Consider the following 24,844-nt stretch of genomic DNA (forward strand, 5'->3'; position numbering starts at 1 on the left):
ACGCTATTACGTGTGCTAAACCGCTAACGCGCCTTCGTAAAAGGAGCCCTAAGTCTTGGATAACAATTTTAGATTCAAGTATTATTAAGCAACTGGCAACAGCTACTGGCCTTATATACCTGTAGCTCCTTCCTACCCTCAGGAAGTCCGCTTAATCTCTGTGTTTTGATTCCTGATGGTTTTCTGTAGGCCATATATTAACACTTTGGGGCCCATTCACTAAACTGCATCAAGCACGTAACATGCGGTTTACTGCACGGTTTAAGTGCTAGCACACAACCACGTTAAGGAGCTGTGCAGCAATTCGGCATTTGCCGAAGTTAAACTGTACATTAAGGCCCTGATTCTATAAAGTCCGCCTAAATTTAGGCTCTGATATTGGCACCAATTCTATAAGACAGGCGCAGAATTGCCTAGGCATGCTTAAGTGACACTCGAGCGTCCTAATATTTAGGTGTCCCCAATTTATGCCGGGGTTTTCTTCGGCTAAATTTAGATGCCGATATCAGAGCCTAACTTTAGGCGGCCTTCATGGAATAAGAACATAAGAACTGCCGTCTCCGGATCAGACCTTCGGTCCATCAAGTCCGGCGATCCGCACACGCGGAGGCCCAGCCAGGTGTACACCTGGCGTAATTTTAGTCACCCATATCCTTCTATGTCAGGGGTGCCCAATAGGTCGATCGCGATCGACCGGTAGCTCGCCAAGGCAAAGTGAGTCGATCATCCAGGACTCCCTTTGCCTTGGCGATCTATCGGGCTGATCAATCTTCCTCTCCCCAACGTCAATTCTGCCGTCGGAGAGGAAGTTCGGGCCAGCCAATCGCTGCCTGGCTGGGCGGAACTTCCTCTCCGACGGCAGAATTGACGTCGGGGAGAGGAAGATTGATTGGCCCGAAGCAGAGAGAGCATGGGGCGGCGTCGGCGTCGGCTTTGGGGGCCTGTTATCCATTGGTGGCGTTTGGGTCCTGTTCCCCGATGGCAGCGGCAGTGGCAGTGGCTTGGGGAAGGGCAGGGAGAAAGAAAGAAAGGGGGCAGGCAGGGAAACAGAAGTTAAGAAGAGAAAAAGAAAAAAAGAAAGGAGGCATGAAGAGAAAAAGAAAGAAAGATCAGGGAGAGAGGAAGAAAAAGTTGGGGGAGGGAATGAGGTGTGGAGGAGAGGAAGCATACAGGCTGAAAGAAAGATTGGATGCACAGTCAGAAGAAGAAAGTGCAACCAGAGACTCATGAAATCACCAGACAAGGTAGGAAAAATGATTTTATTTTAAATTTAGTGATCAAAATGTGTCTGAATTTATATCTGCTGTCTATATTTTACAATATGGTCCCCTTTTACTAATCCGCAATAGTGGTTTTTAGCTCAGGGAGCCTTTGAGCGTCGAGAGCAGCGCTGGGCATTCAGCGCAGCTCCCTGCGCTAAAAACGGCTATTGTGGTTTAGTAAAAAGGGAGGGGGGTGGGTATTTGTCTATTTTTGTATGGTTGTTACTGAGGTGACAGTACATAGAGTCATCTGCTTTGACCTCTTTGAAAAAACCCCGGAATAGGAATGATAATTAACAATTTTATGCGTACAGTGTGCGTTGTGTTTTTTTAAAAATTTTATTGTTGGTAGATCATTTTGACTTGGTCATTTTAAAAGTAGCTCGCGAGTCAAAAAAGTGTGGGCACCCCTGCTCTATGTCTATCGTAAGGAGATGTGCATCTCGTTTGCTTTTAAATCCTAGAACGGTGGATTCTGCAATAACCTAAGTGCTTTTTTATGTTAGGGGATGTAACATGGATGGAGACTGAATGTGGAAGGCATTTAGAGGGGAATTCTATAATCGGCATTAGCGGCCGCCGATAGCATGTCAATCACGATTTGGCGCCGATTAAAGAATTTCGCTTTTTTTTTTTTTTTTACACCGGTACCTTAAATGTAGGCCAGCATTTGAGAAGCCTACATTTAAGGCGCCGGTGTCGTGCTTATGGATGCGCCTAGGGGTACCTAAGGATGCCTACGCCCACTTTCGGCACAAGTCACACCCACGCCGGCCTTAGACAGCTTTACGCGTCCCTAAACGCTTCAGTAAATGTGACATTTCAGTGCATTCATTTATTTATTTATTTTTTTTTTTAAGAAAACATGCTTCTGGATTGGGTGCTTAGCTGGCGGTAGGGCGTCCTACCGCTGGCTAACCTTCGGTGTATCTTCGAGAATTTCTCCCTTAGTAGTTAGTGTGCTCTGCACTTACTACACAGCAACATGGCATTAACAAGGGGCCACCTACCACTTCCTAAGTAGGAGGCACTAACCCCCAAATTTTAGAAAATGCATCTAAAGTTAGGTGCCTACATTGGCGTACCTAGCTGAAGTGGACACCTAACTTAATTGATTATGGGCACAACACCTCTTAATCAGCACTAATTACATAGTAACATAACATAGTAAATGAACGGTCCATCCAGTCTACCCATTAGTTTTACCCATTACAAGTACATGATTAATTAACTTGTCTCTTCTTTGATATTTCTGGGTCATAGACTGTAAAGTCCACCTGGTATTGTCTTAGGTTCCAAATGCTGAAGTTGCCATCTAATCAAGTCATTGTGACATCGCTGCTGAGGTTGGCTCTTAGGCATTGGTGGAATGAGGCATTATGACATCACAATCTCAGCTCTGGAATGTTGCTACTCTTTGGGTTTCTGCCAGGTAACATAGTAAATGAGGGCAGATAAAAGACCTGAACGGTCCATCCAGTCTACCCATTAGTTTTACCCATTACAAGTACATGATTAAATTAACTCGTCTCTTCCTTGATATTTCAGGGTCATAGACTGTAAAGTCCACCTGGTATTGTCCTAAGTTCCAAATTGGAGTTAATTGAAAGTTAGGCGCAATTCTTTAACAGTCATGCACATAGTGCAACGTGTATAGTTAAAAAGTAGTTTGTAAGTTGTAAGTGTAGTTAAAAGTGGACACGATTAGGGGTAGATTGTGGATGTTTTTGAGTTAGGTGCTTGTTTCTGAGTTAGGAGCTGTTGGGTGAATAACTTAAGTGCAGGCATTTAGGCCAAGAAAACCCTGACATAAATAGGGTGCACCTAAACCAGGGGTCTCAAAGTCCCTCCTTGAGGGCCGCAATCCAGTTGGGTTTTCAGGATTTCCCCAATGCATTGAAAGCAGTGCATGCAAATAGATCTTATGCATATTCATTGGGGAAATCCTGAAAACCCAACTGGATTGTGGCCCTCAAGGAGGGACTTTGAGACCCCTGACCTAAACTTTAGAACACTTAATACCACTTAAGCACACTTAGGTGGCGCTAAGGGTGATTCTATAATGGGTGCCAGTGGCGTAGTACGGGATATGGTGGGGGGGGTGGACTAGTTCAGATACCGTGTCGATGGGGGCACCAGCACCTCTCCACCACATCCCATCGCACCACGTCACACTCCCCTGCACCCTGTACCTCTGTAGATCTTCGCCAGCACGAGCAACTTCTCCTACCTGTTGCTCAGGCTGGCCTGGTTCCCCTCTGAATCCCTTCTGGGCTGTGGGGCCAGGAAGTGACAGAGGGAAACTCAACGCTGGCTTGGGCAGCATGCTGGAGAAGCCACTTGCATTGGCGAAGATTTACAGAGGTACTTGGGGGAAGGGAGTGTGTGAGTTTAGAGTGGGGGGCAGGAAGGAATGGAGGAGAGAGGAGGTTGTGGGGGCTGCCACTGCCCTAGGTGCCTCCTACCCTTGCAATGCCACTGATTGGCTTGTTGTTTCCCTGATGACTGGGTTGAGACCCCTGGAACAAGTGAACAATTCGACATGTGTGAATTGTCTTTCCTTAACCTTACAGATTGCCAGGTGCGGGGCTGGAGCTTCCAATGCATGAATGTGTGTATATTCTTTACTTTTAAATTGTAGTCCTCCCAACTTTCCTAATGTTTTTGTTGTCCAGTGTTGTTTAGTGGATATTTGTCTATTATGTCTTCCTTTTTTAATATAATTTGTAAAATGCTTAGAATTCATGATTTGCGTTTAATCAAAAATTTTAATAAACTTGATCCTTTCAGTTGGATGTTACTTGATATACTGCCTTTTTCTGTGTTGTTACTATCAAAGCAGTTTACATAATTTAGACCGGTTTTTATTGTGTATCTAACACAGGGATCATGGCCCCCCAAAAATTGGTGTCAGTTATGACTCTCCTGCCTCCCCCAACTACCTCCTCCCCAGCCGTTGTAACTTTAAATCTTCAGGCAGCCGGCAGTGGCAATGAGGTGAGCCTGCTGCCGTCAGCCTGCTCCAGAAGTCTTAATTCTGCAGCGACTTCTTGTTCCCATGTAGGTGGGACGCTGTAGAATGAAGGCTTCCAGGGCAGGCCGACAACAGTAGGCTCACCTCATTGCTGCTGCCGGCTGCCCAAAGATTTAAAATTACAGTGGCTGGGGAGGAGGTAGTTGGGGGAGTCAGGAACTGGAGAGAGAGGTCATGTCACAGGATCCGCTGGGAGTCTGGGGTTGGGAAGGGGAGGGAAGAACATGTGCTGTATGGGCTGGAGGAGTTGGGAAGGCGAGGAAGGACAAATGCACAGGCTGCAGGGTTGGGAAGTACAGATGCTGCATGGGCTGGGAATTTGGGAAGGGAGGGAAAGAGAGATGCTGCATGGGTAGGGTGGTGGGAAGGGAGGGAAAAAGAGATGCTGCCAGTAAGGGATGGAAGAGTAAGGGAGAATAGTTGGGCATAGGGGCGTGGAGTGGGATGGAAAGAGATGGTACACATAGGGAAAGGAAAAAAAGAGGGAGAATTGTTGGACATGATATTGGTGGAGAGGAGGGAGAGAAAAATATTGATGTTGTGGTTGAGAGGGAAGGGTGGGACAGATAAAAAGGGATGCAACAGGGAGGAATGTTGGACTTGGTGGTGGAGGAAAGGGAGGAAGAGATGCAGCATGGTGTTGGAGAGTTTGAAAGAGGGAGAAATGTTGGACATGGCAGTAGAGGGGGTGGGAGAGATGTACCCTGGATTCCTCCAATCTCTCTTTCTTTTCCCACTCCCTTTGCAGCACGAGAGGGAATGAGAGAGATAGTGAACAGTGAGAGAAAGAATGAGACATTATACATGGGGGTGGAAAGAAATGTAGAAAGACAGGAAAGCAGAAAAAAAGAGAAACTGGAACTGACTTGATGGATAAATAAATCTTCAGACAATAAAGGTAAAAAAAAAAAACAATTTTATTTTGAATGTATTGACTGAACTACAGTACATTAGCTTTGGGAAATGTGTATAGCCGATTTCTTTGTACTGTGCTCAACAGGAAATTTATTTTATTTATTTATTTAAAAAAATGTATATACCACATACAACTATACGGTTTCCATATCACATACATAAAATCTTGTTTCCCTATGATTATCACATATAGCATATGTATTTCTGTTTTTCTCCAGTGTTACTTGCTGAGTTTAACTTTTGGGGGTTCCCAGTTCAATTTTTGTCTACTTATTTTTGTTTCTAATTTTTCACCCCTTGTTCTGTATTTGTTGAGGGTCTGGTTTAAAATGTTTATTTGAAATGCCTTAGGCTAATAAAATTGTGTAAATCATTTTTCTACTTTGAGTGGGAAGATGTGGGAAAGAAAATTAAGACTGCAGGGATGGTGAGTGGATAGGGATGAGAAATACAGGGACAGGGAAGAAAAATGCACTTCACTGTGAGGATGGTGAGGGAATGGAGATGAATCTTTGTTCCTGTATCACTCTCTAGTTGGAAGGAGCTTCTGTGTACCAGATGATCTGAGCAAAACATTCCAAATCAGCAAGGTTTAAAATGGTGCCAAATGCCAATTAAGGGCATAGGAGAGACCAGAGTCTCAAAGAGCTATTAAGTGGAAAACAGTGAAAGATTCCCCTCTCATTCATTTCGGATCCCCAGCTTAGTGCTAAACTACTATAATGAGTGTGTTTATGTAAAGGGTAAGATTTCTGAATGGAAAAGGGAGAAATATGCCTCCAGATTTAGGGATTAACTAAGGAATAAAATTTCCCACCCGCTGCCAGTACAGACTAACCCCTCCCCAAGTAACACTTCTGCATCTTTCAGTAAAATAATGCATGGAAATAAACTTTATAAAGGTTAATTTTTTAAAAAGATAAGAACATAAAAATGGCCTACTGGCGGGGTATGGAAGGAGGGAAAGACAGAGTTTAAGATTATATTGTGTGTATATGAAGAATGAATGGAAGAAATGGCATTACAATTAGTACTATTATTATGGGGGTGGGGTCTAGAGCGGAGCTTCTGGCACCCCCAAACAAAGCGTTCTACTGCCTATGGAATCTAGGACAATGAAGCGTTATGTGATTTGCCTAGAGTCACAAAGAACTCCAGTGGGAATCAAACAGCCTCACGTCCCCTCTAACCACTAGGCCACTCCTCCACAAGATCATGCATTAAGTTAATGCAAACTGCAGAGTGTGGTTAGGGTGACATCTATACTCAACTTTCTTGACACCTGAAGAAAAAAACCTTGTGATAGACACCAGCACACGGCATATTAAAATAGAGGCTATTAACTCTTCTGCCTCTATACAGAAAGATAAACTATCCTTCCCCTCTCTACACGGTATTCGCTATGCAGGCAAACTGGGAAAATCCCTTCTCTTCAGAATCACAGGTCTTTGGAACGACCTTACTACCCTGCTGCGGAACCTGGGCTCCCTCCAATTATTCCGCAAGCAACTAAAAACCCTGGCTTTTCACTAAAATGTAATTCTATCCCCCCTTACTCTTCTCTTCTATATATAAGTTCATGTAAACCTTTTTTTTTCCTTCTCTTCCTATATTTTAAGTTCTTGTAAACCGTGCCGAGCTCCACATCCGTGGAGATGATGCGGTATAGGTCGTGTCGAGGTGGAAAACGATATATTCCTTCCCAAGGGACCCTCAGTCACAAGGGGGCACCCGCTCAAACTCAGAGGAGGGAAATTTAGTGGTGACACCAGGAAGTATTTCTTCACGGAAAGAGTGGTAGATCACTGGAACAAACTTCCGGTGCAGGTAATCAAGGCCACAAGCGTGCTTGACTTTAAGAATAAATGGGACATCCACGTGGGATCCCTACGTGGGTCGAGCAGCACTCAGACTTAATGGGGTGGGTCAGTAGAGTGGGCAGACTTGATGGACTGTAGCCCTTTTCTGCCGTCACCTTTCTATGTTTCTATATAAACTTAAGGTTTACCGTAGTTTAGTTTAGTTTAGAAGACCTTAAGGTAAGCACAACACAGGAGGTGTAGAAAGGTTTACCCTCTCTTCAGCACTAGTTGTAACAGGCCGGAATATCTAAGAGCACCTCAGGTTTCCCAGATCCCTGATAACCCCACTGATTGTGTTACAGGTCCCATGAAAGTTTTCCGGTTCTGAATACTGTGCAAACCGTGCATTCCATGGATTCAGCTGATGTTACGACTTGTGGTATTTGCCTTATATGGTTGCAGAAACAGGGCTGGCTTAACTGTTAGGCAGAATACACATTTACCTAGGGCACCTTCTGGGGGGCGAGGGGGGTGGCAAAGAGCAGCTGTGGTCAAAGCAAAACAACAGGTCCTGAGAACACAAATTGAAAGAACCCTCGGAAAACCCAGGAAGACTGAGCAAATGTCAACTCGCTCATGTACTTATGTAATTAGCTATGCACTGTGGCAAATATCTTTTGGAAATTATCCTTATTTACATGCCTATAAAACAAAGTTTATTGTTTAAAAGTACAGTGTCTAATTATGTGTTTTTAGAAGATGATTCTGGGACAGGTTTGAGTTGCTGAAGGTTCATATAGGGTTGCTAACATCCTGGCACAGGCTTGGTGCTATAGGGGAATCCCCGTGCCTATATTTAACTCATTGTGAAGATTTGAGGTAGCAAAATGCTGCCTAGATGCTGACACTGAATTTGGGGAATTGTTAGTGGAATCACAAAGTACTGGTCTAAAAGTCCCCCCTCCCCCTTTTTTTTCCTTCAAATAATGCTTTTTACTCTTAAGTAATATATTAGATGTTTTTTAATTTTCAGATTAGGATCTTGAGATGCACAACCAATAGGAGGAATTATTTTTTTCACTCAGAGAATAGTTAAGCTCTGGAACGCATTGGCAGAGGTTGTGGTAAGAGCAGATAGCAAAGCTGGTTTTAAGAAAGGTTTGGACAAGTTCCTGGAGGAAAAGTCCATAATCTGTTATTGACAAAGACAGGGTGGAAGCCGCTGTTTGCCCTGGATTGGTAGCATGGAATATTGCTACTCCTTGGGTTTTGGCCAGATACTAGTGACCTGGATTGGCCACCATGAGAATGGGCTACTGGGCTTGATGGACCATTGGTCTAACGCAGTATAGCTATTCTTATGTTCTTATGTGAGCCAGGTATAGGACAATTAAGCCATTGTAACATCACTCATGAGGTTGGCTCTGAGGCACCGTGGAATGAGGCATTATGAGATCACAATCTCAGCTCTGGAATGTTACTCTCAATGGGGTTCCAGAATCTTGCTATTCTTTCAGATGCTGGAATGTTGCTACTCCTTGGGTTTTGGCCAGGTACTAGTGACCTAATCTAATCTTCCATTTGTGAGTCGCACATACCTATACAGGCTCAAGGCGACAGATCAAAGATACAGGAAAGTAGAGGGGAAAGGGGGTATGGAAAAGCTAGAGGAGTGAACACAGAAGTAGGGGCTACTGGACTTGATGTACCATTGGTCTGACCCAGTAAGGCTATTCTTATGTTCTTATGAATTGTTTTAATATACTTTATTTTAATTTTTCTGTTTGTCTTTCTTTCTCCCACTTTTCCTGTTGATGATTGTAGTTTTTTGCTTTTTAGTTTTATTTATTTTTTAATTTTGTCTTATTGCATTTATGTATTTTTACGTATTTTGGGGATCTTATATCAAGCAGTGCTAAGCATTAACGCATGTTTACCCCTTCTTAAAAAAAGGCTCTAGTGGCATGCGTTCAGAAGTCCCAATGCGCTAACTGAAGGCTTTGGCACACACCACCCATGCACTAAAAGATGTATTTTATTCTTTAGCACAGGGGCATGCTTGGGGATCAGAGAGTAGGCATGCCCTGCTCTAATCAGCACCTTGCATGCGTTGAATGATTAGCACAGGATCAGTGCAGGGGCCCTTAACATCTACTAAATAGGTGGCATTGAGAGTAGAGAGTTGCGTGGGGACAGAAATCCTACCCATCCCTGCTCGTCCCCGCCAGGATCCTCTCCGTCCCCACCCATCCCCGAAAGGAATTACCTCCATCCCTGCCCGTTCCCATAAAAAGCAGCAATTACTTCTGACAGGATCATCAATTCCCCAGTTTCTTTTGTGTTTGCGCTGCTGTTTTCCTTGTGGAATCTCTTTGGTGGAACCCTTTTTTTGTTTTCTGTTCAGGTAATTAACTTATAAACCCCCTCTTTTACTAAGGCTGCCGTGTCCATTATATTATATGGACGAACCCTGCTTCCAAAGCCTTCCATCCCCGTGGGAGCCCCGTTGGCTAGAGGGGGGTCCCCGTGGGAGTCCCGTGGGCCAGAGGGGGGTCCCCGTGGGAGTCCCGTGGGTTAGGGGGGATTCCCACGGGACCCGTGGGATTCCCTTGATCCCTGTTCCCATGCATTCCTCTAATTGAGAGCTCTCGTACTAATAGCCAGGTGCTAGTTTTGCTATTTGCACGTGACCATTAATAGGAAAATGGCACTGGTGGCCATCATAACTCCAGGGATGGCTCAAGGCACTGTGGTGCCGTAAGCCAACTTTTTCATTGGTGCTCCCTCCCACCCACAATCTGGTATCTCCTCTAACTATCTCTCACTTCTCCCCTTATGATCTAGTATCTCTTACTCTCTCTCAAGTGCTCTCCTCCTACTGGACCAAGTGTAGCACTGGTGATAAAGGGTGCCAAAATGCCAGTATAGCCAGTGGCATAGAGAGGGTGAGCTGTGCCTGGGGCAGTGGTACCCCCTCCAAGCCCTGTTTCCTGCCCCCTGCCACGTACACACACCCCTTCCCCGTACCTTTTTAACGTCAGCATGAGCAGCCACCAATTTGCTGCCCACGTCGGCTTCGGCACTCTCTCTGATGCCACTTCCTGGGCAGGGGTCCCGGAAGTGATGTCAGAGAGAGCGCCGAAGCTGATGTGGGCAGCAAGTTGGTAGCTGCTCGTGCTGAAGTTAAAAGGTATGGGGGAAGGGAAGGGGCGCATGCATGGCAAGGGGAGGAGTGGGAAGGGGATTGGAGAGGAGGAGGAGGGGTGCTGGCACCCCGAGCAAGATGGCGCCTGGTGCGGACCACCCCTCGCGACCCCCTTAATATACCATGCCCCCTTACTACACCACTTACTACACCACGCCCCCTTACACCCTTTATTACACCCCTTACTACACCATGCCCCCTTACTACACCCCTTACTACACCATGCCCCCTTATTACATCCCTTACTACACCATGCCCCCTTACTACACCTCTTACTATACCACACCCCCTTAAAGCCCTTACTATACCACGCCCTCTTACTACACCCCTTACTATACCACACCCCATACCCCCTGCCCCCTTACTACACCATGCCCCCTTACTACACCCCTTACTACATCACACCCCCTTACTACTCCCGCCCCTCACCCCCCTTACTACACCACTGAGTACAGCATTTATGCCCCTAGGAATATGAAGATAGACCAAATTGAATTCTGGTGCCCTTTATCACGAGTGCCCTGAGACAGGGCCTCACTTGGTCTATAGGTTGAGCCAGCTCTGTTTAGAGCCATTCTAAAAAGAAGCCTCTGCATATGGGAATCTCACAAGCTAAAAAAAAAGTGGACTTTACAGTCTATGACCCAGAAATATTAAAGAAGAGACAAGTTCATTTAATCATGTATTTTTAATAGGTATAGAATCAGAGTGGAATTGTCCCAATCAGAATGGTGCACACCAATAAAGTGTCCTTCAACTCATCTGATAATTCAAATGCCTTTATTCATCCAAAGTCTCAATGACTTGACATGTACATTTTTCGTCCTAACCGGCCTGCCTCAGGAGTCTTGAGAGTCTTCAGCAGGTGTATCAAAAAACATAATATATGAAGATGCACACACCCTCTAAATGCGGCTGTCAGAAATCGTAGATGCTTGCTTGCGCCAACGACCATTTCAAGGGTGGGGGTACACAGTGTGGCGGGGAAGGGTGAGAAGGGATAATTAAGTGGGGGAGCGCAAGGCACAGTAGGGAAGAGCAGTGAGGGGGGGGGTATATGGCGTGGAGATGCCAGGCACTAACTTCCCCACTGGTAAAAGAATTCTTTTATTTGTTTTGAATTTAATTTTATGTAAATCACCTAGATGGTACTCTAAAAGTCAGTATATCATAAAAATATAAAACTTGGAACAGTACCTCTTAAAGAAAGCATGAATTCAGTGCCAATAAAAATAGCATAAGAAGAAGAATAATTGTACATTTTACATGTACTGCTTTGCTTATAAAATATTGCACTATGTAACAATTTTTTATTTTTTTTCTATTCCTGGGTAATAAGTTTTTTCATAATTGCCTATGCCACAAAAGTATAGAAAACAGCTATCATTCCCCTCAAACTTTGCTTTTTTGACCAGGACATTAATATTTTGAAATTTACCTTTTTTTCAGAGCATTCCAGATTGATTCCAAGCTGAGTAAACTTAGGGGCCCTTTTGACATCTAGGCTCAAGTGGTGGAACTTGTTGGATGAAAGTGTGCAAGTCACAGATCAGAGGAAGTGTCACTAAGCTTTTCCATCCTTCTTCACCCATCAAGATAGGCTCTGCTTCAGCCATAATGTGACCAGTCTGAGGCAATTGGAATTGCCTGTAACTCAAAAGAGTGGCATTTCTTCACTGACAGCTCATCCAGGACCATCAAAACCATTCTGCTCCATAATGGGAACAAGTACCCGCCTCTTCCACTGGCTATATCAGTACACTTCAGAGAGGATTACAACAGCATCAAACCCTTATTAGGAACCTTGAAGTATAATGAGTATGGCTGGGAGGCCATCGGAGACTTCAAAATGGTGGCTTTCCTAATGGGTCTCCAAGATGTTTTTTTAACAAGTTTCCCTTTTATCTCTGCGTTTGGAACAGCAGGGACACAAAGGTGCACTACTAAAGGCGGTACTGGCCACAGTCGACCAATTCTCTGTGGGGAGAAACAACATCAAATGGGAACCACTGGTGGACCCCCAGAAGGTGCTGATTACCACCACTGCACATCAAATTGGGCCTAATGAAACAATTTGTCAGAACTCTAGATAAGGAGTCGGCAGCCTTCAAAGTACCTTCAAGACATCTTCCCTAATCTGTCTGAGGTAAAGGTCAAAGCTGGGCCACAGGTAAAGAAAATCCTGGAGTGCAAGGAATTTCCCAAGAAGCTAACTAGGAAGGAGAAAGAGGCTTGTAACGGCTTTCTCAGTGGTTCGGGGCTTTCTAGGCAATCACAAGGCTGAAAACTATGTTGGTTTGAGAATCTGGTGAAGAATTACAGTAGAATAGGCTGTAGGATGACTCTCAATCTATGTCCTTGATGTTCATTTTGAGACATTCAAGGAGAACACGGGAGCATACTCGGAGGGGCAAGGTGAGTGCTTTCACCAGGATATACTGGACTTCGAAAGCTGCTACCAAGGACAATATAAAGAGAACATGATGGGAGATTATATCTGGGGGTTGATTCATGAAAGTTACTTACAATATATTCGCAAATCTCGAAAAACTACTCACTTCTAAATCTTCTGTGGTCATCTGTGTATAACTTCAATATAAATACATATTAATTGTGATTCATATGTTGCTTGTTATAGCTTTATAAGAATGAAAAAATGAAAATTTGCCAATTTTTATGTTTTAAATAGATAAATTGCAAAATTTGACTATCCTGGTCACAAAAGAAAAGTTTTATGGACATAACAGACATTTTCTATACTTTTTAGGCATGAGCAATTAGGAAATAATACTTACTGCCCAGGAACAAAAATCGCGGTACACAGTATTATCTAAGGGGGGAGGGGGGTTAGGGGGATATGCTGCTTCATCTGTCGTGTTAATAAAGTTGTGTATTTTATATGATCTGTACAGTTGAATGTGTTGAATTATAGTAAAGCTTAAAATTAATAAAAATGAATTTTCTATAAAATATTATGTAAAGAAGTCAATTTAGGCAGGTTTTTGCATGGTCACATAGAGACTCCACATATCACCTGAATGCTGAAACCATGGTATTTGACTATAGACTACTTGTAATAGCAATAGATTCTCTGCTGCATATGAAAGCATTAAAATGGTAATTCAGTTCTATTCAATGGGATTTAATGTTTACATAAGGATGAATTATAAGGAATCATTCTGGAATATGTAAGTTACAATGCTGAAAACCAAATAAGGTCCGTAGATTTGCAGGAGCTAGGGGATATGGGCAAACCAGATGGGCTTGTGGTCATTTATTGGTCATCCCTTCTCTTAAAGTTATTAATACTCAAAGGCAATTTATCTTTACTATTACGGCGCCTCAGACTTGGAACTCACTCCCGCTATACTTAAGAGAGGAGAAGAACTTGGAAAAGTTTAAGAGCATACTTAAGAGTTTTCTTTTTAAAGATGCATTCAATATTTAATTGAAATGCTAATTGCTCTTTTGTTTATTTTTAACTTACCTATTTAGTTGTCTTTCCAATCCTGTTGTGCTTAACCTTTAATTGTTGACTCTTTCCTTTCTAAGATTGTATTTCTTTCCTGCCTTCCCTATTGTGTCAGGTATTGCGTTATTCAGTTTATTATTATTAAAACAAACAAACAAAAAAAAAAACTTATCCCTTTATTAATTTTGTATGTCTACTTCATGTATATTTTAAATACTGTATGTATTTTGCTGATTTGTACATCGCTTAGAATTTGGAATAGGCGATTAATCAAATAATAAATAAACTTGAAACTTGAAATTTTATCTATTGCTGCTATATATGTTACGTGTATGTTAAAACTTGAGTACACGAGCACAGAATGAGACAGAGGAACTGCACGGGTGAATGTATACTAGGTTTGTGAGGACATCCCAGATGGTGAGGAGGGATCAAATGAAGCTTAAAGAATGACCTAGAATTTGGCACTTAAGATTTAGAACTAAAGTAGGGTCATACATTTGGGCTGCAAAAACCCAAGGAAGCGATATAGTATAAGGGGGTGCATGAACACGTGTAATAGCAGCGCGCACCGGAAAAGCATTCTAAAAGAAGGAAATTTGGGTTCCTATTGATGGGGAAGTGTTGACCTTAAAGATGGGTTCCGTTGAACCCTGGCCTGTAGCCCTGGTTTTTGCAGTGTGAAATGTTATTTAGTTTGAGACGCCGTTGCCTTTGCAAAGCCCAGCAGCTGCCATAGATTGATCACCGAAGATAAGCGTCACCTATACTGTGTCTGCTGATCTGCCTGGCTATTCTCTGGAAGCACAAGAATATTGATGTACTGTAAATAAGAGCTGTGAAAAGATTTTTCTATGTAAGCTTTTGTCAACTTCATGAGAGACTGACACCCAGAGTACAAGACTTATAGTTTTAACAGCCTTATCGTTTGGCTTCCTGAAGAAGGATCGAAACGTGGCACGTCAGAGCCAAAGAAATAATAACATAGGATAGTTATTATATAGTTAGTTATTACATAGTTATAACATAATTAGTTATAACATAGTTATTACATGATCTCATATAACTTTAGCAGTATTGCATTTTTGGAAGAGAAGCAATGATTGGGTGGTAAGGGTTTGGGGGGAATTTTATTCCCCTTTTTCCTCCATGTCTCTGAGCACAAATTCTTCCTATATGGAAAGTTTATTGCAAGTAGTGAATTATTAATTTTTTCTAGCAAGCGTATTTATTATTTTAAGTTTTGATTTTTCATGCGTCCAATTTCATAAGCATTTAGTTTTTCCTCCTTTTTTGGTGCATTGATGTACTGTAGCACACTTAAAATTTCACTTCTATTTCGACTGCATTTTCACATATCACACACACAACATGTATTTCCCATGATGGTGTGTGTTAAGTGGTTTATTAAGCCCTTGGGAAATCTAAGCAATGAAAGCAATTGAGCGCTGCCTTTACAGGGTGGGCGCTCTAGTGCTTATGGCCACACACTGAGGATATACAATAACAATATATAAATTTAATGCGATTGAGTTATTTTGTTCACAAGTGCTTTTCGAGCAACTAGCTGATTAAAGAACATAAGAACATAAGAAGTTGCCTCCGCTGAGTCAGACCAGAGGTCCATCTCGCCCAGCGGTCCGCTCCTGCGGCAGCCCATCAGGCCTATTGCCTGAGCAGTGGTCCCTGACTATTTCTTTAACCTACCTCTAGTCCTATCCCTATAACCTACCTCTACTTCTATCTGTGCTCCTCAATCCCTTTGTCCTCTAGGAACCTATCCAAACCTTCTTTGAAGCCTTGTAACGTGCTCCTGCCTATCACAGCCTCCGGAAGCACGTTCCATGTATCTACCACCCTCTGGGTGAAAAAGAACTTCCTAGCATTTGTCCTAAACATGTCCCCTTTCAATTTCTCCGAGTGCCCCCTTGTACTTGTGGTTCCCCATAATTTGAAAAATCTGTCCCTGTTTACCTTTTCTATGCCCTTCAGGATCTTGAAGGTTTCTATCATGTCTCCTCTATGTCTCCGCTTCTCCAGGGAGAACAGCCCTAGCTTTTTCAGTCTGTCAGTATATGAGAGGTTCTCCATACCCTTTATCAGCTTAGTTGCTCTTCTCTGGACTCCCTCAAGCACTGCCATGTCCTTCCTCAGGTATGGCGACCAGTACTGGACACAGTACTCCAGATGCGAGTGCACCATTGCACGATACAGTGGCAGGATGACTTCCTTCGTCCTGGTTGCGATACCCTTCTTAATGATACCCACATTTTGTTTGCTTTCCTTGAGGCTGTGGCGCACTGTGCTGACGCCTTCAGTGTTGTGTCTACCATCACTCCCAGGTCTCTTTCAAGGTTACTTACCCCTAGCAGTGATACCCCCATTTTGTAAGTGAACATCCCTACATGCATGACCTTGCATTTCCCTATGTTGAAGCTCATTTGCCACTTTTTGGCCCACTTTTCCGTCAGATCCTTTTGTAGGTCTTCGCAGTCTTCCGTTAGGAATTTTCAATTGCGAGATTCTTATGACTGCAGGTTGCACCTACATAGCAATATAGAAGGGTTTTGGTGGCCTCACACTTTTGGCCTAGTGGTCCTCCAGGACAGGGTTGGGAATCACTGATTTATTCCACAATTATACTTATTTAATCACAACACCTCCACCATATTGTTTAAGATGTCTCACCACTATCATCACACATAGGATCATCTTGTCGCATGACTCTGCGTTTAACACATGCAATTGTTCACATTAGGACCCCTGAGGAAGGAGTGTTTCTTCGAAACACGGACCACGTCGGGTCCAGGTTCTCTAACCTTTTTGGATACAAACTGTTTTATGTTCATTTTTAATGTGTGTTCATTAAAGACTTGGCATCTTGTACACCATTCCTGCATTTTTTTCCTTCGTTCCTTGAATGAAAACAAAGCCATTCTACGTGTAAAGCGAATTTTCAAGAAAGCACGGGAGGATTTCTGTAAGAGGGATTGTGGAGCTTAGTAGTTGATATGGACGGGCAGACTGGATAGACTAGGGCAGGGGTGTCCAATGTCAGTCCTCGAGGGCCGCAATCCAGTCGGGTTTTCAGGATTTCCCCAATGAATATGCATGAGATCTATTAGCATACAATGAAAGCAGTGCATGCAAATAGACCTCATGTATATTCATTGGGGAAATCCTGAAAATCCGACTGGACTGCGGCCCTCGAGGACCGACATTGGACACCCCTGGACTAGGGGTAGGCAATTCTGGTCCTCCAGAGCCACTGGCAGGTCAGATTTTCAGGATCTCCACAATGAATATGTATGAGATGGATTTGCATGCACTGCCTCCTTGAGATGCAAATCTATCTCATGTATATTTATTGTGGATATCCTGAAAACCTGACCTGCCTGTGGCTCTCGAGGACTGGAATTACCTACCCCTGGGATAGACTGTATGGTCTTTATCTGCCATTGTTTTCACTGTTTCTTTTACTTAGACATTTGATCCTCTGCACCCCTCATAGTTCTTGTAACCTAACACTTTTCTTTGTAAATCACATTTTAATCTCATATTAATACCCCTCTTTTCTCACAATACACTCAAGGAGGCCCATTTATAACAGGGTACCTATAAAAATATTGGAAAAAACATGTCTATGCTTATTTGATAATAGGCATCTAGCTCGATCCCCCAAAAGCTCAAATGCTCCAACACAATTTTCTACCTGCTTCAAGACAAGTAACTATGTGCATTTGCTTTATGTGTCCATATGTATTTTATAAACTACACATTTATATTACAACATCAACCCTGCTGTGCCCAAACTATATCTCAGGAATTCCAGCATATATCTCTCTATGTAAAATCAGATGTATCTGTGTGTGTGTATGTATGTTCCAGCATAACTCTGAAATGCATGGACAGATTTCAGCCAAACTTGGTATACATATCACTTACTATCTGCGGAAAAATAATGTGGGGGTGGGAAGGGGGGTGGGAAAGGGGCAGGAAGGGGGTGGGAATACTGACACTCCTGATGCCGTTTAAGTCCAAGTTCAGCCCCGTAGAGAGGACCATTCTTGCTGCTAAAAATGAAGATGGCCACGAAATAAACTATCAAATACTTCCCGTTTTACCAGGCGTAATCACTGAATACAAGTCTGTCGATACCAGAACGTAAGCAATGCTTCTGCTGGGTCAGACCTGAGGTCCATCGTGCCCAGCAGTCCGCTCACGCGGTGGCCCAACAGGTCCAGGACCTGTGCAGTAATCCTCTATCCATACCCCTCTATCCCCTTTTCCAGCAGGAAATTGTCCAATCCTTTCTTGAACCCCAGTACCGTACTCTGCCCTATTACATCCTCTGGAAGCGCATTCCAGGTGTCCACCACACGTTGGGTAAAGAAGAACTTCCTAGCATTCGTTTTGAATCTGTCCCCTTTCAACTTTTCCGAATGCCATCTTGTTCTTTTATTTTTCGAAAGTTTGAAGAATCTGTCCCTCTCTATTCTCTCTACGCCCTTCATGATCTTGTAAGTCTCTATCATATCCCCTCTAAGTCTCCTCTTCTCCAGAGAAAAGAGTCCCAGTTTTCCCAATCTCTCAGCATATGAAAGGTTTTCCAAACCTTTTATCAGACATGTCGCTCTCCTCTGAACCCTCTCGAGTATCGCCATATCCTTCTTAAGGTACGGCGACCAATATTGGACGCAGTACTCCAGATGCGGACGCACCATTGCCCGATACAATGGCAGGATAACTTCTTTCGTTCTGGTTGTAATATCCTTCTTGATTATGCCTAGCATTCTGTTTGCCTTCTTAGCGGCCGCTGCACATTGCGCCGTCTGCTTCATTGTCGTGTCCACCATTACCCCCAAGTCCCTTTCTTGGGTACTCTCATTCAATAGCATCCCTCCCATCGTATAGTTGTACCTCGGATTTCTGTTTCCCACATGTAATACTTTACATTTCTCAACGTTGAACTTCATCTGCCATCTCGTCGGGCAACGCCGGGTAATCTAAAGCAAATGCTGTGTTGCTGTGTGCCCAGTGGGGTAGTGAAGGGGGACTGGGCAGAGCAATCCAGGTGACATCTTGACAGGGGCATCACCCAGCAGCGATGTGGCTGGCCGGGATCTCTCTTCTCTCTCTCCCCTGGGTGATTGGGGGGGGTTTCTTAACTGCATCCCCCCCTTCTCCAGTACCTCATATATCTTTCTATTTTTCACCGGCAGTGAGCAGGGAGTCCTAACCACTGCTCACGCTAGCCCTGAGCCCTCTCTCTGACATAACTTCCTGTTTGCAAGACCAGGAAGTTACGACAGAGGGAAGGCTCGAGTTGGCATGAGCAGCAGCTAGAAGTCACTACCCACTGCCAGAAAAGAGTAGAATATTAAGAGGGGAGGTATCAGGGAGGAAGAATACAGTTAAGAGACCCCTCATCGCCGAGGGGGGTGTGCGATAGTGCCCTCCACCCTGGGCTCTGTCCTCTCTTATTACACCACTCAAGGATCTCCCGTACGAGGAACGGCTGGATAAATTACGGCTATACTCACTCGAGGAACACAGAGAGAGGGGAGACATGATCGAGACGTTCAAATACCTCACGGGCCGTATCGAGGTAGAAGAAGATAATCTTCTTTTTTAAAGGTCCGACGGCAACAAGAGGACATCCATGGAAAATCAGGGGCGGGAAATTGCACGGCGACACCAGGAAGTACTTTTTCACTGAAAGAGTGGTTGATCGCTGGAATAGATTTCCACCTCAGGTGACTGAGGCAAGCAGCGTGCCTGATTTTAAGAAGAAATGGGATCGTCACGTGGGATCTCTGCACAGAGTTAAATAGGGGAGGGTCATTAAGGTGGGCAGACTAGATGGGCCGCGGCCCTTATCTGCTGTCTTTTTCTATGTTTCTATGTTTCACTGTGTGTGTCTCCATTTTACATGAATATGGGGCGATATGATTGAAGTCTACAAAATCCTGAGTGGAGTAGAACGGGTACAAGTGGATTGATTTTTCACTCCATCAAAAATTACAACGATTAGGGGACACTCGATGAAGTTACAGGGAAATACTTTTAAAACCAATTGGAGAAAAATTTTTTTCACTCAGAGAATAGTTAAGCTCAGGAACGCATTGCTAGAGGTTGTGGTAAGAGCAGATAGTGTAGCTGGTTTTAAGAAAGGTTTGGACAAATTCCTGGAGGAAAAGTCTATAGTCTTGTTATTGAGAAAGACATTGAGGAAGCTACTGCTTGTCCTGGATCGGTAGCATGGAATGTTGCTACTCTCTGGGATTCTAGAATCTTGCTAACTCTGAGATAATGGAATGTTGCTACTCTTTGGAATTCTAGAATCTTGCTACTCTTTGGGGATTCTGTATGGAATGTTGCTACTATTTGGGGTTCTGGAATCTTTTTTACTCCGAGATAATGGAGTTTTGGCCACCATGAGAACAGGCTACTGAGCTTGATGGACCAATGGTCTGACCCAATAAGACTATTCTTATGTTTTTATATGAGGGATGGGATATGTCTGTGTTTGCATGTCGTTAAAAGAAAATGCTTCAAAAATACAAAAAAACCAATAAGGGAGAGGATATCACTGATGGTTAAATAAATAAAAACTACACCCAAGTGTGTGAGAAAAATAGGTGTGATGATGGGAGAGAACGTTCAGTTAAACAGATCTTTCCATATGGCCCAATGGACTTTAATTTATGAATATGGCGATGTCACTGACAAACCACTTAAGCTCCATAACCATCACCAGTCCCCTCCCTTTGTAATGTGAATGGTGCTTGTGTTGAAAATGATAACAATAATATTATATCTTCCTTATAAATTCAATAGCCACAACTTGGCTGTGTTAATATTCCTTGTAACTCAATGTTCGCAAGTTAGTAATCCTAACAGCAGCTGTTTAACTGTATAAAATCACTTTTTCCAAACATTAAGACTGAAATATGAAAACCACTTCTCTGGGCCAATGATTATACTGTCTGAGAACTTTTCAGCACCCTCTCATGCATCCAAGCTTATGGAACTGAAACAACAAAATTAAAGTTCTCTCTTTCTGGTTTTGTTTTTTTTACAGACTTATTCGGGTCTTTTCTGTGTTGTCATAAATCCTTATAAAATGCTGCCCATCTACTCAGAAAAGATTATTGATATGTACAAAGGGAAGAAGAGGCATGAAATGCCACCTCACATCTATGCTATTGCTGACACAGCTTATAGGAGTATGATGCAAGGTAAGTCTTGGAATATTGTTTTGGGCTAAAATTAATGTCAAAGAAGGGGGAAAAAAAATGTGAGCATGGGCCTCCAAACTTTGCCTACGGAATTCTTGGGGAAGAATTGGGGTACTTCAGGGTTTTGTGATTCAGATACAAAAAGCAGCTGGCAGCGAAGAAGTAAGTCAGGTGAATATCAGGAGAGGAATATTTCGGGGAGACTGTCGTTTGTGATTGCTGTGATTTCACTGTCTTTCATGCCAAGAAAGACAGACTTAGGACATCAGACTGGAAAAAGGGTGACGGGATAATCGCGCGCCAGACGCCAGCGTGCCCACAATCCAGCGCCGACAATTCGGCGCAAGACAGAAGCGCGGGGGAAAAAATAATTTTGAAAGAGCTCCGACTGGGGGTTTGGGGTGGCAACCCCCCCAACTTTATTGGTTAGTGTTCACGCTGCTGTTGTGGGGTGGGGGGGTTGGGGGTGAAACCCCCTCCATTATAGAGAAAACGGAACTTTTCCCCCCCCCAAATCAGAAAAAGTTCAGTTTTCGCTATAATGGAGGTTTCCAACCCCCCAAACCCCCCTCCAACAGCAGCGCAAACACTAACCAATAAAATGGGGGGTTGCCACTCCAAACCCCCCATCGGAGCTCTTTAAAAATTACTTTTTCCCCTGCGTGCTTCTGTCTTGCGCTGAATTGTCAACGCGCTGGCGTCTTGCGCGCCACTGACTATGAACCAAATTTATTTAATTTTCTATACCGTTCTCCCAAGGGAGCTCAGAACGGTTTACGTGCATTTATTCAGGTACTCAAGCAGTTTTCCCTCTCTGTCCCGGCGGGCTCACAATCTATCTAACGTACCTGGGGCAATGGGGGGGATTAAGTGACTTGCCCAGGGTCACAAGTAGCAGCATGGGTTTGAACCCACAACCCCAGGGTGCTGAGGCTGGAGCTTTAACCACTGCACCACTCTAGAAATCAACATGTAGCAAAAGTGAGATGAGTACAGGACAATTAAGCCATTGTGACATCACTGATGAAGTTGGCTCTTAGGCATTGGTGGAATGAGGCATTGTGATGTCACAATACCAGCTCTGGTTATCAGAGGCTGAAACTTTTCACATTATTTACCTATTTGATTTTCTATACCATTCTCCCAGGGGAGCTCAGAATGGTTTACATGAATTTGTTTGGGTACTCAAGCCTTTTTCCCTGTCTGTCCCAGTGGGTTCACAATCTATCTAATGTACGTGGGGCAATGGGGGGATTAAGTGACTTGCCCAGGGTCACAAGGAGCAGCGTGGGTTTGAACCCACAATCCCAGGGTGCTGAGGCTGTAGCTTTAACCACTGTGCCAGTAAATATATTGACATGGAATTTGCTGCTACTACGGCTCTTTATCACTTATAAAGCTCTGAAAGGCGTACGCAGCGCAGTATATTTTGACACTTATAGATGATCCATGCTTGGAAGAGCTTGCAATATACCTGGGACAGACATGAGGTAGGGGATGCAGAACCCAAGGCGAGATGTGGGCTTTTAACTGGGCCTTCGACACTGCCAGAGATGGAGCCCGCCGTAGGGATTCGGGCAATTTGTTCCAAGCATATGATGCAGCAAGGCAGAAGGGACAGAGTCTGGAGCTGGCAGCTGAAGAGAAGGGCACCGAAAGGAGGGACTTACCAGCTGAGTGGAGCTTACGGGGGCGGGGAACATAGGGGAAGACAAGTGAAGAGATAGTGAGGGGCTGCTGAGTGAGTGCATGTGTAGGTCGGTAAGAGGAGTTTGAATTGTAGTCTGAAATGGATGGGAAGCCAGTGAAGTGAGTTTAGTTGAGGGGTAACATAGAAACATAGAAGATGACGGCAGAAAAGGGCCATAGCCCATCAAGTCTGCCCACTCTGATGACCCACGCCCCCCCTCCCCCCTGGCTTTACACCCTTAGAGACCCCACGTGAATATCCCATTCTCTCTTAAATTCTGACACGCTGTTGGCCTCGATCACCTGCAGAGGGAGTTCGTTCCATTGATCGACCACTCTTTCGGTGAAGAAATACTTTCTGGAATCACCATGAAATTTACCTCCCCTGATTTTCAGCGGATGCCCTCTGGTAGACGAGGGGCCTATAAGGTGGAAAATATCATGCGAGTAAAGCAGCTCTCCCGGAATATGAGCCGTGCAGCTGAATTCTGGACAGAATTTGGATTAGACAAATGTGCCACCCTCCAGCCCTATTTGCATTTGTCCTCTGTGGTCCTGCTCCCTGCTTCAGCTGCCAGTTGAGTATTGGGTGGTATTGATACAGTAATATTCTGACCAGGCATTGGGAACTTGTGTAATTAAATTCCAAAGTTTTAATCCAGTGCTTCTGTATCTTTTCTGCCACAGCCCCTCAAATCTGGAATTCCCTCCCAGCTAATATAAGGGATGAAAAATTACTTAGTAAATTAAAAAACCTATTAAAAAAGTTGGCTTTTTAAGGAAGCTTTTAACTAAGCTTTATGCATTTTAAACTCCCCCAAGACTTTCTTTTCTTTAGAAAGAGCTATAAGTAAAATCGAGCAGGTAATCTTTTACCCATCCTTTTGTTTCAAAATACTACCCTGTTTGATTTACTTTATAAATTGAATTTAATCCATTTTATTTTTTTCCTTGTGTTTGGTTGGTATATAGTTGTGTAAATTATTGCCTAAGTAAAATGTTATTCGTATTTATGTCACCCTAATTTGTAACATTCTTTGTAAATCGCATTGAAGTAAGATTTTGCGATCAAATCAAAATTTTATTAAACTTGAAACTTGAAAACTTGAAACAAATAAGGAATGAGCTGCTTTTTTTTATAGGCTGTGAATAGCCCCCCAAAAAACCACAGCAAATAATTTGGCAGAGAGTGCGGCCTCACGCTCTGGGGATACTTGCAGACAAAGGGGAAGGGTGGCTAAATGGATTTTTGGCTGGATTTGGCCCTTCTGTTCAGAGCTGGCTGCTATTGACGTCTGTTTTTGTGTGTGGATAAGGAGGCCAAATGCGGTTGACCTCCAACAACTAATTAGCCCCAGCTTAGCCCAAAGCGTTTTCTTTTCTTTTTTTAATATACTAATCCATTTCCTTCAGCTCCTTTGTGTCTTCAGTTCAATGGGAATCAGCCTGTAGTGGATCGAAAGTGCTATGTCTTCCTAATAATTTGGGTTTTCTCATTTCGCTTTTTAGACTAACCATTTCAGTGACATTATTCGGTCAGGACCTTAGACCATTTTTTTTTTTTTTTGGGGGGGGGGTTTGAAGCCCCCACCATCCTGACATCTCCAGCTGTCACCTTTTCCCTTTCCAAGTTGGCCGCTTTTGGGGAGGGGGTGGAGGGGGTTTCCCTGCCATCCGAAGTGGAGAGTCGGTAGACGCAAGAAAGCCGCGAATCAGGGCCTGATACAGACGCACCCTTTTACACAAGCTTAGGAAAGGATCTAGGATAGTCCTAGTGGTAATTTCCTTCCTTTCGTTCTTTTTTTTCTTAAGTGTCGGGTTAGAATCAACAGGGTTTCCGTCTTCCATTCCAGCTACGTAAGGGGAAAAGGAAGCAAGTTCAAAAGTTAGCGATCTGGCATGACGTGGCAGAAATTCACCGCTGGAAACCTCAGGGTATTTCGTACACTGAGCAGGTCATGCCGTGAGGGCGGTGTGTAGCGCAGTGGCCAATGCTACAGCCTCGACGCCCTGAGGTTGTAGGTTCAGATCCCACGCTGCTCCTTGTGACTCTGAGCAAATCACTAAGGGCTCCTTTTACAAAGGTGCGCTAGCGTTTTTAACGCACGCACCGGATTAGCGCGCGCTAGCCGAAAATCTACCGCCTGCTCAAAAGCAGGCAGTAGCGTCTAGCGCACGGGGCCATTTAGTGCGCGCTATTCCGCGCATTAAGGCCCTAGCGCAC

At 43.8% G+C, this 24,844-nt stretch overlaps 1 protein-coding gene across 2 annotated transcripts in view; it reads left to right on the forward strand.

Annotated features, from left to right (window-relative positions):
- The window catches only part of MYH11 (myosin heavy chain 11), a 211,926-nt gene that overhangs the window by 45,153 nt on the left and 141,929 nt on the right, over nt 1–24,844 (forward strand). For both annotated transcript variants that reach the window (XM_033915087.1, XM_033915089.1), the window contains exon 3: nt 20,775–20,931. In XM_033915087.1, the coding sequence (XP_033770978.1) occupies nt 20,775–20,931 (157 nt within the window). The remainder of the gene's footprint in view (nt 1–20,774; nt 20,932–24,844) is intronic.

The sequence above is a fragment of the Geotrypetes seraphini genome, chromosome 11, assembly GCF_902459505.1.
Source record: "Geotrypetes seraphini chromosome 11, aGeoSer1.1, whole genome shotgun sequence".
NCBI classification, from domain to species: Eukaryota; Metazoa; Chordata; class Amphibia; order Gymnophiona; family Dermophiidae; genus Geotrypetes; species Geotrypetes seraphini.